The sequence below is a fragment of the Budorcas taxicolor genome, chromosome 16 (assembly GCF_023091745.1).
Source record: "Budorcas taxicolor isolate Tak-1 chromosome 16, Takin1.1, whole genome shotgun sequence".
In the NCBI taxonomy this organism is placed as follows: Eukaryota; Metazoa; Chordata; class Mammalia; order Artiodactyla; family Bovidae; genus Budorcas; species Budorcas taxicolor.
In genome coordinates, this window is record NC_068925.1 from 62,889,119 (window position 1) to 62,907,272 (window position 18,154).

The window sequence follows — 18,154 nt, forward strand, 5'->3', positions numbered from 1 at the left end:
TGGGAAGATCCTCTGGAGAATTCCATGGAATTGTATAGTCCATGGGGTTGTGATGAATCAGACATGACCGAGTGACTTTCACTTCATCATTAAATAAAACCCAAAAGGAGCAAAAATATCATGCTTTGCTTTGTGGTTTGAGAGAAATTTGCTTTCATATATGTTAAAGATAGATTCCTTATCAATTGTTGCTTTCTAGCATTTTATCTAGAATTAAAATTACCTGTTTTCACAATAAGTATTGATAAGATCTAAGTATAGGAAGGAAATGTTGTTCGAAAGTAAAAACAATCCAAGAATTCCTCACAGTAAAAGCAGCACATCCCTTGTTAATGGTGTTTCGTACATTTTTTTTTTAATCTTTGACTCAAAGCTGCCACCTGATGGCAAAAATTAAAATGACAACTTTTGTAATATTCTAAACCTCCATCACAGTTACTTGAAATATTATGTTTTCAGCGTTGAGCCTCTAAATTGTAAATGCACTTTTGTATAAATTTTGTATATTTGTTGAATGTTTGATAATTATTTTGAATTTCAGATAAATCAGATTTATTACTTAACTGTTTTTAGATGGGGATCCTACTAAGGAGATTTACTTAAAATCTATTTATGGAGCTGGAGGAAGAATCTGTTTCTTAATTAGCTTTACTTAATGAAGAATTTTACTCGAATGTAGTGATTTTCTCTTTCCCTTTTCTTTCTTCAGAACAACGTCACTCAGACACCATGGTGTTCTTTTATCTGTGGATCGTCTTCTGTGTCATCAGTTCCTGTTATACCCTCATCTGGGATCTGAAGATGGACTGGGGTCTTTTTGATAAGAATGCAGGAGAAAACACCTTCCTCCGGGAAGAGATTGTATACCCCCAAAAAGTATGTACAAAGAGTGCTTGTATTTATTTTTAAAAAAGAAAAAAACACAAAAACAGAACACTCAGGTATATTACAATATATACCCAATACCAGCCTACTTACAATAATTACCAAAAAATGCTAATCCATTCAGTCAGTAAAGATGTACCAGATGTTAACTGTATTCTGGGTGCTGTAGGAAATAAAGTAAAATTCTGGTTCTCAAGGAGGCTATAATCTATGTTCTAAATAGATAAGTAAACAGACTGCAATATAATGTAATAAAGACTAGAATAGAGGAATAAATAGTTAAATATCATTTATGATTTGTTTTTTAACATGCAGTTCCCTATGTCTCATGAGACTTAGGGAGAAGCCTGGTGGGCTGCAGTCCATGGAATTGGCTACAGTGTATGGGGTTGTGAAAGAGTCAGGCACAACTTAGCGACTATACCATACCTTATGTCTCAAATGCCCTCTTTCCCCTTAGTTTACCTTTCAAATTCTTGTTCCTTCTTTTTATTTTTAATTTATTTTATTTTTTTAGCATTCTACATCAAGCTGCTTATTTATTTTTAAAATTGTTTATTTATTTTTGGTCACGCTACATAGCATGTGGGATCTTAGTTCTCCAGCCAGAGATCAAACCCATGTCCCCTGTATTGAAGCTCAAAGTCTTAACCATTGGACTGCCACGAAAGTCCCTTGTTCCTTCTTTTTAAAAGTTAGTTTGTTCCTTTCTCTAAGAAGCCTTTCTTATTTCTCCAAGCATAATTAGCCAATCGTCCTAGTCCCATTTTACACTATACAAACTTCCAATTATGGCAGTTACCACATTGCATTTTAATTACCTATTTAGGTATCTATATCCCTTACTATCCAGCATAGTCCCAGGCATACAGTATACAATGTTTGTGGAATGAATGAATGAATGAATGAATAAATAAATACTTGACTGCATGAGCAGTGCTGTAAGCACAAAGGAAAGAGGTGTGCCTGACTTTGCTTCGGTACATCAAGAAGGCTTTTCTTGTCATTTATTTCAGTCAGTTTTCTTAAAGTTTCGATTTGATCCAAAAATACATGGATAATTACTTGAGAATCATTTGAGCACCTTATCTAAATTATGAATGAAAGGATGAGAAGGACTGAATTAAAAAGTCAAAAGACCAAAAGTATTTTTACTCAGATATTGAAAGAAATTAAACAATGAATTGGGAATCCTTATAAGTAAATTCTAACCCCAGCTCTGTCATTAATGAGCTGTATAACTTTAGACAGCCAGACTGCAGTGTATTCTATAAAGTAGGGTGTTATACTAGATTATCTCTTGATCCTTTCCCAATCCTAAAATTGTGCCACTAATATTTTTTACTATGTCAAAATGTCATCAATACTTCAGAACTGCACTTTGAAAAATGTGTGACTGTGTAATATGTAATTGGTGCTTAGGGAAGGCTGTTTTCAAGTGTAGGGATTGAAAATAAATGATAGACTGAATATGATGAATGATATGTTAGTGTAACTTCATCTAAACAAATGAAGGCAGAAAAGGAGATGTTCATTGACAGTGATTTTTAAGTCTCATTTGAAAAGAAAATCAAAAAAAGTAATATTAAGCACAAGTCAGACAGAGACATGTGTTCAAGAAAAGATGGCCTTTTGTTCACCAAATGCATGTGCCTTTCCTCCTTGTACTGTTCTTGCCTTACTGAGAGATGTAATGCATTTCTATCTTATTATGATGATTGCTTTGATGAACTATTTATATCTTTACATAAATGTTAATCTGTTCATCCTTTAAGTACTAACTTTTTATTTCTATGTAATAAAATTAGTTAATAGAATCTTCCACTTTCTTTGTTATTACATATTTTTATGACCCACTTTTAGGGTCATAATATGCTTTTGTACATTAGGCTTTACAAATATATAAGCAAAATGTCCTAGAAGATCACCATACCCCTCTCAGCTTTAAAAGGGCAAATATTAGAGTTAAATTTATTGTGCCAAAAAAGGGAAGAAGCTATATGTGAAGTTCAGTGGGTCTTCATTTAAAAATTAAGAACACAGCTATATGAACTTCAGTAAGTTCCTTGGCATTAACAATACATACTGTTGAGCACCATACCCAGGTCCAGGAAGCATTTATGTTATCTCCATATTAAAACTTAACTTTTCTGTATCTCTTGACCTCAAGTTAAGTGTATTCCTCCCAAAAGACTTTTAATTTTTGGTAACATCAGCTCCCACATCAGTCAACTGTGGATCAGCTTGATTGGCTCTTAAAGGCATACAAAATTGCAGCTTTTCATCAAGACACCTAATAATGATTTCACGGCATGTGGATTTATCCAAAAATTACATTAGCGCTGTATTGAATAGCTGGGGAAAGGGACAGAGAGATATGTTACTGTGTTCTTAAAAATCTTCATAAAATTAATCATAGTAAGCAGTGAATAATGTCTAAAATTGATTAATCAAGATATAGCAGTATACACACATTATTTAGAAATGTGGAAGATAAATGCTCAAAATTTGAAGATGTTTGCCTCTAGAGAATAGGACAAGAAGAGGACTGCTGTTTCTTTTGTTTAATAGCCTTCTAACATGACTGATTGATATTCCTTTGCTGACATTCTTTTAATAAAATAAATGCTATGACTTAATACATAGCAGTTCTAGTTCCCATAAGATGTTGTAGCCTTTAAATACATATTTTAAAGAGCTGGATATCCTGAGATGAATAGAAAATCCATGAATTATAGTTCCGGTCAGTTGGCAGTTTTTGTGCTTAAGACTTTGTATAGCTAAAACTGAAAGAATTAGTTAAGTGCTTGTCTTCCCCATGTGGAAATGGGACATCCCTTAAATTTAATTGTGAAATCCAAGCTTCATGTTATTTTCTGACATCAAAAAAGAAGGAAAAACTTTTTTCAAATGAAGGGTAAGGCAATTTGAGAATAAAAGCGCAAATAACAAAGTTAGTAAATCTCATATTTTCTAATTTGAACTATTGAGCCGTTAGTGTATCACATACATTTTAGAATGTCATCTCAGTCAGCTCGAGGATTTCATCTGGTTTGTATTTCTGGGGTCTAGAAGAGAGCCTAGTATACAATATGGGAATGAAGTATTAATATATTTGTTAAAGGATCACTGAAATTCAGTAAAACTTCATTTTGAATATTGTCCTATCTGTGAAAAAAATTAAATTGGTGAAGTCTTTTAAAATATAGAACTCTTTACTTCTTTAACTCACGCTTGTCAGTATGATGTGTGACTTGTTTACTGTGCTAGGTGTGCTTATTTGTAAGAAACACGATGGTCAGTTTACTCAATTTGCTTATTATCCCTCAGGCCTACTATTACAGTGCCATCATAGAGGACGTGATCCTGCGCTTTGCTTGGACTATCCAGATCTCAATTACCTCCATGACTTCATTGCCTCATTCTGGGGACATCATTGCTACTGTCTTTGCTCCCCTTGAGGTTTTCCGGTAAGCAGACTGCTATAAAGTTTATCAGAGATTTTTTTTTTTTTTTTTTACCTAAAATGTTACTCAATACTTATAAATTAGATTTTCTTAAAAACTTACACCTGAAAAGCTTAAAATTTCCAACTTTTCTCAGACTTCTCATCTGCCTCAGTGTTGGAACATTCTGACTGAAGGACTAAGAGATTAATTCTTACAAAGTTACACTGATGATAGACTTTTTTAGAAGCTTTTTTTAAGAATTGGACTCCATTTGAATATCCAAATGACTAATGAACATATGGAAATGTTCTTTACATGATTAGTCACCAGGGAAATGCAACTTAAACCTACTTTAGAGATACAGCTACTCACCTGTAAATGCTAAAATGAAAACTATAGACACACCAAGTATTGATAAGGATATAGAACAATTGGAATTTACAAACACTGCAAGTTGGAGGAAACTAGTACAATAGCCACTTTGGAAAACTCTGTCAATATCTACCAAAGCTTTGCATGAACTCCTGGGTATATAGCAAACAGAAATGCTGACCTAAGGCCACAAAGATCCACATACAAGAATGTTCACAATAATATTATTTGCAGCAGACCAAAGTGGAGACTACCCAAGGGCCTAGCAATATTAGAGCAGACAGATAAATTGTGGTATTTACACACATGGAAATCTATTCAGTAATGAGAACAGAAGACTAAATACAAAAACAGGAATGGACCTCACAAAGCAAAGTACTGAGCAAAAGAAGTCAGCTACAAAAGAATATGTCCCTGTACGAGTTCAAATTTATGAAGTTCAAAAGCAGGCTAAATTTATCTGTGGTATTAGAAGTCAAAATAGCATTTGCCCTTGTGGGACAGTGAGTGGAAGTGACACCAAGAGAACCTCCTTGAGTGGGGAGTAAGGTGCAATAATGTTCTGTTTCTTGAAATGTGTGTTGATTACATAGTGGGTTCAATTTGCTAAAATTCATTATGCTGTGCCCATCATACTTGTTCACTTCTCTGAATGTGTGTTATACTTAATAAGTTTCTAAATTAAAAAAAAATAATTGAGCTCCATTGGAAGGGTTGTGAGTAGAAACAGGGACGTAAAAAGTCTTAGAACAGAAATTAGAATTAAAATCTTTTGAGAATCATATTTTGCAGTTTAGCAACCTGGGTTATTTAGCCCACCTTCTCAGTAGAAACAATGAAAATGCCAGATAAAATATTTTTTTAATCTTCCTAAAAACATCAGTGATCTGACACGATAGCCCAAACTCTTAAGTGAAGGCAGGTACCCCATGATAAGCAGAACACAAAAGCTGATTTTGCACTAAAGAAATTTGCCAAAACAAAAGACTTTGAGATTCATCTGTGATAGCCAATTCAAATTTTTATGCACCTAATATATAGCTTGAAAATAGTAAAATGAAAGTTGACATGGCTAGAAAGTAAAAGTAGATAAATTTATAATTTTAGAGGAAAATGTTAGTATACTTTTCTCAGTATAAACAAGTAATCAAGTAAACAAGCAACAACTTCCTGGTGCCTCAGTTGGTATAGACTTCACCTGCCAATGCAGGAGACACGAGTTCTATCCCTGATCCAGGAAGATCCCTTATGCCACGAAGCAGCTAAACCTGTGCACTACAGCTATTGGGCCTGTGCTCTAGAGCCTGCAGACCGCAACTGCTGAGCCCACGTGCCGCAGTTCCTGAAGCCTCTGAACCTTAGAGCCCGTGCTCTGCAACAGGAAAAGCACAGCAACAAGAAGCCTGCACACCGCAACTCGAGAGTAGCCCCTGCTTGCCACGACTAGAGAAATGCCCACACAGAAATGAAGACCCAGCACAGACCAAAATAAATAAAATTTTAAGAAAACAAGTAATCAATTAACCAACTTGACCTAATTGACATATGTAGAGCATTGTATACAACCTAGCTACTAAATACAAATGCTTTTAAATACACATGGAACATTCACCAAAATTAACCATGTGTTGGGCTGTATAAAGGAAGTCTTAACAAATGTTAGAATAAAATCACAAAAGATAACCTGAAACTTCACAAACATTTAGAAATTTAGCAGCCTATATATAAATAATCCATGGGTTGAAGTTGAAATTGCAGTGGAAATTTTAAAATAATTCTGAATAGAAATGTCATTGAAATTCTCCATCACCACTACCTCCTCCCATTTACTTCTTTCTCTTTCATGTATGCTTCTTTAATTTTTTTTCTAGTAAAAAAAAAAAAAGAGGTAGCTCAATTACTTTTTTTATTCTTGATTTTTTCTTTTTAAAAAATTATTTGGTTTATAGAATCAGATGTTATGTCACCCATTTAAAGCAGAAGCAAAAAAGATCCTTTGAATCTTTTTTCTTCCTGCAACTACTGCCCATTTTTGTGCTCTCTTTTACAGCAAAACTCTTCAAGAGATAACTTTTCTTGCTATCTCTGCTCTCTGACTCCTTCCCCATTCTCCCTTTAATTCATCTCATCCTTTTCCCCAGTACTCAAACTAAATTGCTTTTGTTAATAATTAATAACAGCAGCAAACACTAATGTGTTGTCTTCTGTGTACCTGGTACTGTTCCAAGCACTTTACATGTACTAACTTAGTGAATCCTTAACCACAATCTTGTCAGGTAAGTACTGTTACTGTCTCATTTACTGATGAAGCATAAGTTAAGTGAATCATCCAAGGCTGTTACACTTAGTAAGTAGCAGATCCCTGATCTGAATCTAGACAGTCTCCCAGAATCTGTGCTGTTAGATCATATTGCCTCTTTATCCTCTGTCTAAATCCAGTGGTTCTTTTATCTGACTTACCTTTCAGCAAAGCTCTTCATTTGATTTCTCAGAAACTACTCTCTTCTGTTTCATGGTCTGTTCCATCTCAGTTTGTTTACTGGTTCTTTTTCCTCTTCCCAAGTTGTAAATGTTGGTGTGCTTCTAGGGTTTGATCCTCTTTACTCCTCTCCTCCACTTATTCCTAAGCCCATGACTTGAAATTCTGTTCTTAGGCTGTCTATAGTCCCAGTCTCTCCTTTGAACTGCAAACTCATATCCATCTAGCTACTGAATTTTCCTCTTGGGTATTTAATGGCAATAGAAACAACGCAGATCTCTAGTAAATGGTGTCACCATTCACTGAAAACAAAAACCTGAGACCACCCACATCCCATGTCCGGTAAGCCTCATCTCCATAAATAAATCCTATCGGTTTGCTTCTCATCACCTCTGTTATCCCCACCTGAATCTAAGTCTCTGTCATCTCTTTCCTGGACTACCACAGCATCTTCTGATTGATCTCCCTTCAGCTGTCTTTGATCTCTTCACAGTGCAGCAGATGGATTGATCTTAAATCATATTATTCTCCAGCTCAGAACTCCTTGTTTTCTGTCGCACTATAAGTCTAAACTCTGTACTGCAGCTTTTAAGGCTGTCTGTGGATCAGGCCCTTTTCTACCTCTCCGTCTTCATTTCCTGCCATTTTAACCTTCCTGTTCCATTCCAGCCCTACTGACATTGCTGCTGCTTTAACACACCAAAGTCCTCTCCAGTGTGGGACCTTTTGTACTTGCTGTTTCCTCCACCCCTTTTGTATTTGCTGTTTCCTCTGCCTCCGACCCTTTTCTTTAGAATTTTACCTGACTTGCTTCCTTACATCACTCAGATTTCTGCTAGGTGTTATCGCTTCAAAGAAGCATGTTCTGTACCCTTGCTCTACTTTACTTTCTTCAGAGCACATACTGTTAACTAATTGTTTATTTGCTTAATATCTGTCTCTGTTATTAGAAACTACACTTAGACAGGCATAGGCTTTGTCTCTGTCATACTGTGGCTTTTCCTGTCATACTGTAGGTATTCAATAAATATCTGTTCAATAAAGTGAAAGAATGAGTGCTCTGAACCTGTGTTCCATGAGTCCCTTTCCTTTGCCTATTCCATTTTTGTCCCATTCCCCCCAACACACACACCACCTTTTTCTGTTTTAATATTCTAGTCCTTAATTCCTTTGTGTGTGTGTGTGTGTTTATTTCCATGAGTGGAAAGTTGATGTATTTGTACAGGTGATAGTAGTAGTATATTCAAATTTTATAAGTAATTCCCTTACTCCTACCCCATTTTGCTAAGGCGATTTGTGTGGAACTTCTTCCGCCTGGAGAATGAACATCTGAATAACTGTGGTGAATTCCGTGCTGTGCGGGACATCTCTGTGGCCCCTCTGAATGCCGATGATCAGACGCTCCTAGAGCAGATGATGGACCAGGAGGATGGGGTACGGAACCGCCAGAAGAATCGGCCGTGGAAGTACAGCCAGAGCGTATCCCTGCGCCGGCCTCGCCTCACTTCTCAGTACGTATGGCTGCCACTTCTGTGAGATGAATTCCCTTCAGGTTTTAGTACTGGGTAACATTTAAGTTTGGAGAAGGAAATAGTATTCTTGCCTTGAGAGATCCGACGGACAGAGGAGCCTGGCAAGCTACAGTCCATGGGGTTGCAAAAGAGTCTGGACATGACTTAGCGACTAAACAACATTTAAGTTGAGAAGCAGTCATGTTGAACGTGATGAAATTGCTGGTGTTCAATCATTTTTCACAACCTATGTATAGAATGTCTTAATGGACACATAGTGTAAAATATCATTAGTATGTTAATGCATTAATTAATTCCTACTGATTTGGCATTAAAAGTACACTGGGGAAAACTTATTGGAGAATATTTTATTTGACTCTTAAGTATATCTTCTATAAAAATCATTTTCAAGTTAGAAATTTTAAGAGCCCTGGTTCTGCCATTTGACATCTGTGTTATCTTGGCCAAATCACTTAATTTCTCTATATTATTGCTCATCTGGAAATTGGGATTAGTATGGTCCCTGCTCAGAAGGTGGCTAGGTAGATTGTTTGTTATGACTTGGAGTTTACACCAGTTTCCTCACAGAAAGAGCTCAATAAGTATAAGCTATTATTATTTTTACTTTCTTAGTGAATACCTACAGCAATATTTCTATCGGTCATTGACTTTGTATATTCCTAAAAGTTGTTTGGAGGATAGCTGTACCCTCTAAGTGCAGGGTATATGTGGCCGCATTTGAAATTTAGAGACAGTCGATATCGCAAAGGATTGGAATAAAAGAAGGGACAGGGCAGTTTTCTGAAGGATAAGGGAGTGTTTGGATAGGCTAGAGGCACAGTAAAGACATAAAGGTGGAAATGAGGGGTGGAAAGAAAAGCCATGTGACTAGAGCTCGTAACAAATAGTAACAACATTTAGCTGAATGAAGTGTGATTGTAAAAGGCTGAAATTCAACTTTATCTTGTAGGCAGAAAGAAGTCACAGAGAATTTTTTCATAGAATGTTATAAAAGTAATATATTCATAAGTTTTAATGGCACTGTGCAACATACATTGGGAAAGGGAAAACTGAAGGCCGGATCAACTAAAAGACCGTTGCAATATTCTTCAGTATGGAACGTCAAAGACTTGGATTAGGGCACTTACAGTAGGACAAAAAGGAAAACAAGGAAGCATTTTAAAGGAAGTTTAAAAAAAAAATTAGAGATGGTAATAACCCACAGGGAGCAGAAGAGAAATTGCCTGAGCTTCAGATAGAATTTGTAAGTTCTCCGAAGAAGAGAAGGTAGAGAAAAGCAGAGCAAGGAACTGTCTTGGGGAACAAGCACAAGCAAGAGAAAAAAAAAGAACAAACAAAAGGGATAGGAAAAGAATGGTCAGGGAGGTCAGTAGGAAGAACGTCAAACCAAAGCATGATACCATTACATAGAGCAGGAAGCAGAGTTTGAAGGAGCAAGAGGAGGGGATGCGAAGGCTGGTAGCGTTAGCAAGGTAAGGTCCACAAAGGACTGGAAGGCAGTGCAATAGATGGTCATCCCACTGAGCTCCTAAATTTGAAAGTTGAATCCTTGCTAGTCACCAGCAGAGGGCAATGCAGACATACACTCTCTGCCTCAAAAACAAGGAAGCAGTAGATGTTTATGTTCAGTTTCAGATGTTCAGTGGAAAAACACCAGCATATTAGATTGCCTCCAGAGGAAGACATTTAGAACGATGGAGCAGGTTTTGTGCAGAGGAAGAGAGCAGCGAATCTAAAATAAGATCGGAGACTGAATGCTAAGTTTGAGACTCTTGCAGCCGTTTAACACATGCTTAACATTTTTAATGTCTATTTCTACCTCTGTCGAGTAATAATAATGCCTACTTTACCTCATGGAGCTCATGAGTTGCAGAATATTTTGACTTTATCTAATACTCCATTTTTCATCCTGTGCAAGAATCTCTTTTATGGAATCCTGAATAGTTGATTATCTTATTTTGATTGACAGTCATCAGTGATAGTGAAGTTTATAACTATACAAGGCACCTGATTTTATTGTTGGCTAGTTACTGTGGCAGATAGCTTATGTTGAAACATGCTTCAGTATAACTTCAACCAGTTGATCCTGGGTGGGCTTTCTAACATGACTTAGTATTCTCTCTCATGTGTGCTGTGCAAACTCACTCAGTCGTGTCCGACTCTTTGTGACCCCATAGACTGTAGCCCACCACGCTCCTCTGTCCATGGAGATTCTCCAATACTGGAGTGAGTTGCCATGCCCTCTTCCAGGGGATCTTCCCAAACCAGGGATTGAACCCAGGTCTCCTGCAATGCAGGCGGATTCTTTACCGTCTGGGCCACCAGGGAAGCCCCTCTTCTGTGTGTACTTCATCAGCTGTTTGAAGACAGCTGTCGTGTGTCTCCTTTAGTCTAAATCTGCTGGCCAGCTCTCCTTGTTTTTCATGTGTTCCTCAAGTGATTTTTCTGTCATCCTCATCTTAATTCTTTGTATTTGTTTAATGCTTTACTGATGCTTTTATATCCATTCTCTCACTTGATATTCATACTGTCACCATGAAGTAAAAGCAGTATTATGTAAAAAGGAATCATTATTCCTGCTTTACAGAGATGAAAATTGGCATCTCGGAGAGGTTAAAAAAATACATCATAAAACCAAACCCCTCCATTGCATATTACACATGACCTACCATTGTTGTTTCCTTCCTCTGGTTACAACCTAGTTTCTTAGTGTTTTTCCAGTAATATCTGAAATTGAATACAAAGCTCTAGGAGCAGTCTATCTGGTATAGTATATAGTGTCCATGACTGGTTATGATGTATTTTTAATGGTAGTAAGATTGAAAATATACCTAATACTTTGGATGTGTTTGTATTTTAGTAATGGACTAAGTATTTTTTTTTCCTTTCATTACCACTAGATCCAAGGCTCGTGACACTAAGGTATTGATAGAAGACACAGATGATGAAGCTAACACTTGAATCCTCTGAAGTCTAGATTAACATCCTTGGTTTTCCTACTCTACAATTCTTTCCTCGACCAACGCAACCTCTAGTACCTTTCCAGCCGAAAACAGAAGACATATAACACGTTTTCCGAGCTCTTCCAGATCGGATCCTATGGACTCCAAACAAGCTCACTGTGTTTCTTTTCTTCTCGTTTAATTTTCATTTTCTATTTTTAAAACAAATATTTACTTCATTTTGCCAATCAGAGGACATTTTAAGGAACACAAACACAGTATCTTCTGGATTGTTTACAATCACAAGGACACAGATACCTGCCAGGATGAAGACCAGGCATTGCAAGGACCCTCTGATGGGACGGTACCGAGACACCTCGGCTTCCGCTTGGCCCGGTTTTGACTGGTTGAAACCGGACATTGATTTTTAAATTTTTTGTCAGTTTATGTGGAGAATTTTTTCCTTTCCTTCATACCCAGCGCAAAAGCACTGGCCGCACTTGCAGGGAAAGTGCAACTTAGAGCAGTACCTTCATTCACGAAGCTACTTTTTAATTTGATGTAACTTTTCTTATTTTGGGGAGGGTTGCTGGGTGGGTGGGAAATATGATGTATTTGTTACATATGGTTTTCTCATTATTTATGAAACTTAACCATAAAAGAATGATATAACTCCTGTACAATGAAGGTGGTAGCAGTGAAGACAGGGGAGACTAATGTCGGACAGCATCTGAGGGTTTGGTCCACAATACCTCTTTCATGAGACGACTTGCACCTGTTTGACTTTTCCTTCCTTCCTTTTTAATTTTAAGCCAAAGTTTTATTACTGATGTTTTGAGTTGCTGCTGCTTCAGAATCCTGAGCGTGTCTCCTGCAACAAAGCCTCCACACATGTCCACGCAACCAGTTGAAATTTATTGAAGAGGCCAGATACATTTTTTTAAGGAACAGATGTGGAATACATTTGCCCATATTCCAACCGTAACTGAAGTTACGCCTTATTAAGCTTCAACATGTAGGGTAATTGAAGTACATACAGCCTTTACCAACTTGGGATTAGAAGGCACAGCTATTTCATAGACTCTCTACACCCTCATTGGATAGTTTTTCTTCTGGGCCCACTTACTTTAGCCCGAAGTTGATAAAAGTCTGTCTTGGGGAAACCATGCTTTTGAGAGCATAGAACAAGTTACCCTTCCTCTCTCACTGACAGTGATGAAACAGAGATTAGCAGCCATTTCTCCCAGCAGTTTTAAAGGGTGAACATTAGATTTCATGCCCTCCTATGACAGAAAAACTGCTTTTAAAATTGGGGGGGCCTAAACTTGGTTATACACAAAAATCACATTACGTAGAAATTTCAGACTATAATGATCTGTACACAGTGCTCATTTTCACTTTTGTCTGATTTCTTTCCTATTTCCTAAGTCATCAGATAAGCCCAAAAACCCTAAAGGATTTTTCTCCCTTGAATGTGATTGGCATTAAATTTAGCATTGTCATTTATTTAGTATTAAAAGCATATGATTACTGCCCCTTAATATACCCTTTTGTCATTCGCTCTTATGCCATGCATAACATGTCTTCACTCATCCCTGTCATAATTCCAGGAGATTAATTAAAATTCTTGTTACTACCAAAATTCTACCAATTAACTGACATTTTCTTTTTAAAGGAGTTTTTTTCATCTTTATTCTGTCAAGCTTCCAAAATTTGGCCCCTTCCTGAATTGAGACTTTTTTTTCCTGAAAAATCACTAAGCTCTGTGGCCTTTAGTGCTTTTTTTGTTTTGCCAAGCATATTCCTTGGCCCAAAACTGAAGAATAGAAACTTAATTTTTTTTTTTTTAGTTTAAATAAAATGGATCATTTCTAATAATCAGTGGTAACAATTTAGTGACCCTTAATAGATTAAAGGTTGCATTATTTATACTCGGGATTTTTTTTTCTAACTATTCTGGTTTTGTACGGTAAAACTATGGGAAATATCACTGGTCCGTCCAGACGGAGTAGTAATTATTACTGAGTTACATAGAAAAGTCCAGTGGACCAGTCATTTCTTGTACAAATAAATTTGGTGGTACTAATGTGTATCCAGAGCAATTTGACTTGTCAACTTCATTCTCTGTTAGTAAACCTATATAATGACACACTTAAAATCTTACAGTTGACTTCTGGTATTTTAATTCCCCAGTGTTTTTACTTTAGTGTATCCTATGACTGGTTTGGTCTTTTTTCAACTATTATGATTCTCGACCCTGATCAGTATTATTTTTTCATAGATAATGCATTGTTCGAATATATTCTTTTCCTGCTGTTGGTCCAGTCAGAATAGTTTGTTCAGGAATGATAAGGCTTAGGTAACTTTCAGCTCACTTTAACAGATGCTTAAACATGTTTTTTAACAACAGCTTTATGTTCCTCCTGAAGCTCTAAAGAGAAAAGAAGGCTTTTCCTCATCAAGAGGAAACAGTTTGGAAGAAAGAATATATAATTTTTTCCTCCAGAAAAGGCAATGTGCATTTTTCTCACCTAACTTTTATATGCTCTAGTTGTGACTGCTGTGTCCTACCTAAAATTTTACTGGAGCGTCTTGTACACTGAAACTCTCAATAGAACTCCTAGGAAATAAACATCACAGAGTTATTTTAAAGGAGCAACGGTCTAACCAAAGGAAAAACGTTATCTGATTTTAGGTTTAGGAAGTCTAGTTTTATTTTATTTGAGAATCACTCAATTGATGGTATTAGTTAAAATACCCCTAAATGAATGAAAAAGAAGTATTTTTTAAAAAAGGATAAAATTTCTTTTTCATTTTGTGATAATATGGAAAACATTGATGTGTGTAGAGAAAGTAAAAGACAAAAGTGGCATATTTTCTATGCACAGATATGCACTCTAATTAAGGCTGCCTATACTATTAAAATGGAGTAATTGAGGATTTCATATCATACAGAGAGACATTAAAATGATCATACATAGTCATCATTAGGTTATAATAGTTGTTTTTAAGATTGGAAAGAGGTTGGAAACCTATGTGCAACTTTCTTTTCCAGCATCAGCCCTTTTTCTCCTTAAAAAAGCTGCTTCATTTCAGATACAAAAGCAGTGCTGTGGGAGGAGAATGCCAGTCACCCCAGCAGTAGCACGTGTGAGCCCTTAGAGAAGGAAAACGGAGCCCAGCCCCTCAGATTTGTGACATCCCAGTATTCCAACATGAGAGTTTGAAGGTTCTAACTGAGATGTCGCTGGAAGTAACTTGTTGGTATATGATATCCTTCTACCGTGGTTTGACCAAAGTATATTCATGATAACTAGAGAAAGCAATTCATGCCTTCTTAACTAAGGCAAGTTAATAGGAGAAAATAGCCTATGTACAGGCATTGATTAATAGACATTTAGTTGAAGAGAAATAAGGTAATTGAGGTAGCAGAGAAGAGCAAAAGGAAGTTGGACCTTGGCAGCAGAAGCCGGGCCATGAGGAAAGTAGGTGAGCTTGACCACATGGGGGTGATGCTGCCTTTTGCGATCTTTCCTTTGGGTGGTTATACTGCTGGTAGACACCTGCCTGTTTTGCTGCCCTCTTTCTCCACTACTTTCCTTTACTCGGGAAATAGTTCTTTATGCCCAAATGCAATTTTCTTAGCAATGACTAGAAAAAATTTTTAGTCTAAGGAAAGTAAGTTAGAAAATAACTATCCATGGTGTTATTTTATTCAGATATTTAGGATTCTCTGATGTGATTGCACTTTATTTGGTAAATCAATTTCAGATTATTTTCTGTAATAGTTTGCATGAAATTTTTTAGCTCTTAAGAAATAAGAGCTGTACAGCATAGTGAAATTTTAAAAAGTAAGGTGGCTTCTCAGATTGAAAAAAGTTACATTGAATCTAAGGCTTTCTCAACTACAAAATCACCGAACTTTTAACACATCTAATTTTAAAAGCCAATAATAGATATGATCTGTGTCACTAAGTTAAGACAATAAAGGTTCTAGTAGAACTTCAGGAAAAGTTAAGAGAAGTAAATCAAATTTTTGAGCTTAATTCATTCCTTTTTATGATGCATCTGGCTTATTTCTTGCTTTTGATGATTAGCTGAAGCAAGGAAAGGTTAAAGAGATTTTACAGATTGCTTAAACACACATTCCTGCATTTCAGGTATCAATCTTGATAGCAAATCTTAAAAGCTAACTTTTTGCATTATATTTTCAGTATATACAATGTCAGCACAGTGGTAATGTGGGCTAGAGTTTATTATATTAGATCGTAAGAAATTTGTGCTGATTAATGCTACAAACCAGTACTTTACCCAGCGTTAAGCCACACCACTCACCAAATATGAAGACGTCAAAGAAGTTCGGAGCTTGATTTAAATGATATGAGAAGTTTGCCTGGGAATTGAGAGGAGCCTGCTAATTGGAATGGTTCATCATGCCTTTCTAATATGAATTCGCAAAACTTGATATTGAGTTGCCCCTTTAAAAACAACCTTCCAGAATGTATTTGCTTGCTTACTATGGAGTATAGTGGTTATCACATTGGGCTAACACTTTCAACACACTTACTACAGAAGAGGAAGTCAAAGGGACAAGATGAGTTTCCCTGAAGAGAAGCAAATCATTATACTGCTTTTCATCTAAAGTATGTTTCCTTATAGCAGGCCTTTAGTTTATTTTATTACTAAAGCAAAGCCACCTTCAGTTTTTTTGTTTGTTTTGTTTTATGCCATCAACCTAAGGAGGACAATCAAATAACCAACTGTTTGCCTTGGATTCAGTGTGTCTGCTAATTACACCATCTCATCTTACATACCTTCCGACCAGTTAACTTGACTAAATATCCACCATATTACCTTAGTTCTTCCTATGCCCTTTCCTCTGTACCACCACAAAACAGAGGAAAGACTTAACTACCAGAAAGATGTGAACTTCTAAGAAAGAGCAAGGATTTCATCTCACTCGCCTTTTATCATTATCTCTGAAGTCCCTCCTTACAATTCCCTGATGGTCCGTGCTGCAACACCAGCATGGTGGAAATAAGGAGAAAGATTGTGGGGAATCCTGAAAGAGTAACTGATTGTGACATTGTTATTCTTTTGAACTATAAAGTAAAATTGTGAGCCACTCACACTTGCAGAAAGAGCAGAACTCAAGCTTCATCACATTGTGAAGATTAATACCTTAACTGTTTTCCAGATTAGCACAGAAGCTTGTATCAGTGAAGAGTATTTAGGAGGGCAATAGGGTGTAAAATGTACCTGTCTTTGAACCCTCTCCTTCTTGCTCATGTTTCCTTCACCCCACCCCACCCCACCACATTGTGTTGGTCCGGTGATACTATTCTATGAAACTGAGCTATAGTTGTCAAAAGTAACCATGGAATGTGATTAATCCTCTGTGGGTGCTTCTTTTTCTCCCTTGCTTTCTTTCTTACTCCCTCCACTCTGGTAAATGGAAAAGGTGATGTCAAAGAATTGATGCTTGCTTGGACTCCTGTTGTATCTGTGACTATGCTATTAGCTGTCTCCTTTTTCCTTCTTACATGGGTAGAATTCTTATGAAGTGTGGCGTTCCCTTCTTGAAAGTAGGTTTAATGCACAATGTGGTACTGTTTTATAGTTTCTAGATGGTTGTATAAAGCAAAAAGTTAATGTGGTTATGTGTTTTTAAAAGAAAATAAGTGATTGGTTAAAAAAAAAAAACTGTTCTTTTTTCATTATTACAAGCTTTCTCTGTTTTCCAACAGTTTACTGACTCCTTTGTCACTGGTGAATGGTTTGTGTGACTGTGTGTTTTTCTCTCTGGGTGTCTTGGATCCCAAACATGATTCCTGTTAGGACTACTAACTTGTTAAGAGTTTAGGGCAAACAGACTTCACGGGTGAACATTTTTTAACTCTTTTACTAAATTGAAAAATAAAATAACATTTTTCCTTTAGGTAATATATGAAGTGTGACCCTAAAGCAATGGGATTGATGGAGCCAATCTTTTTTTAGTTAAATCCTGAACAGCTGGACACTTGTTATTATTCCATATCCAGACACTGTGGGAACATAGAATTTTCTGTGGAATTCCTGGATTATTGCTCCTATCTATCTAGAAAAATTTATCAAATTAACTGACCCCAGGATAAATATACTCGAAAAGAGAAAAATATTTTATTGACTAAACCAGAATATGATAACATGCAGTTACCACGTTAAAGTCAGGATAAGCTGTGGATATATATGACTCATTGGATCCTCAGCACCTCTTTCTATAATCTGATGATGATAATACATGCTCAACATTTGTATGCCTATAGGTGTTATACTACATACACGTTTACGTTTTTAATTTTAGTCAAGTCTTCTGTAGCCCTTCGATAATGAAATATCAAACATAGATTAGAAACTTGTTTGTCAAAGATTGTTCCTGTCAACTATTGAATTCAGACATTTTTTTTGCCTGGAGTTCCATAGATTCTTTAGAAATCTTTAAGCCCACCCCTGGCA

At 36.4% G+C, this 18,154-nt stretch overlaps 1 protein-coding gene across 1 annotated transcript in view; it reads left to right on the plus strand.

The window, feature by feature from the left end:
• Positions 1 to 11,712, plus strand: part of XPR1 (xenotropic and polytropic retrovirus receptor 1) — a 203,910-nt gene extending 192,198 nt beyond the window's left edge. The window contains exons 12-15 of the mRNA XM_052653633.1: positions 710 to 876; positions 4,216 to 4,355; positions 8,475 to 8,696; positions 11,618 to 11,712. Of these exons, the coding sequence (XP_052509593.1) occupies positions 710 to 876; positions 4,216 to 4,355; positions 8,475 to 8,696; positions 11,618 to 11,678 (590 nt within the window). The 3' untranslated portion in view covers positions 11,679 to 11,712. The remainder of the gene's footprint in view (positions 1 to 709; positions 877 to 4,215; positions 4,356 to 8,474; positions 8,697 to 11,617) is intronic.
• The last annotated feature ends 6,442 nt before the right edge of the window (positions 11,713 to 18,154 follow it).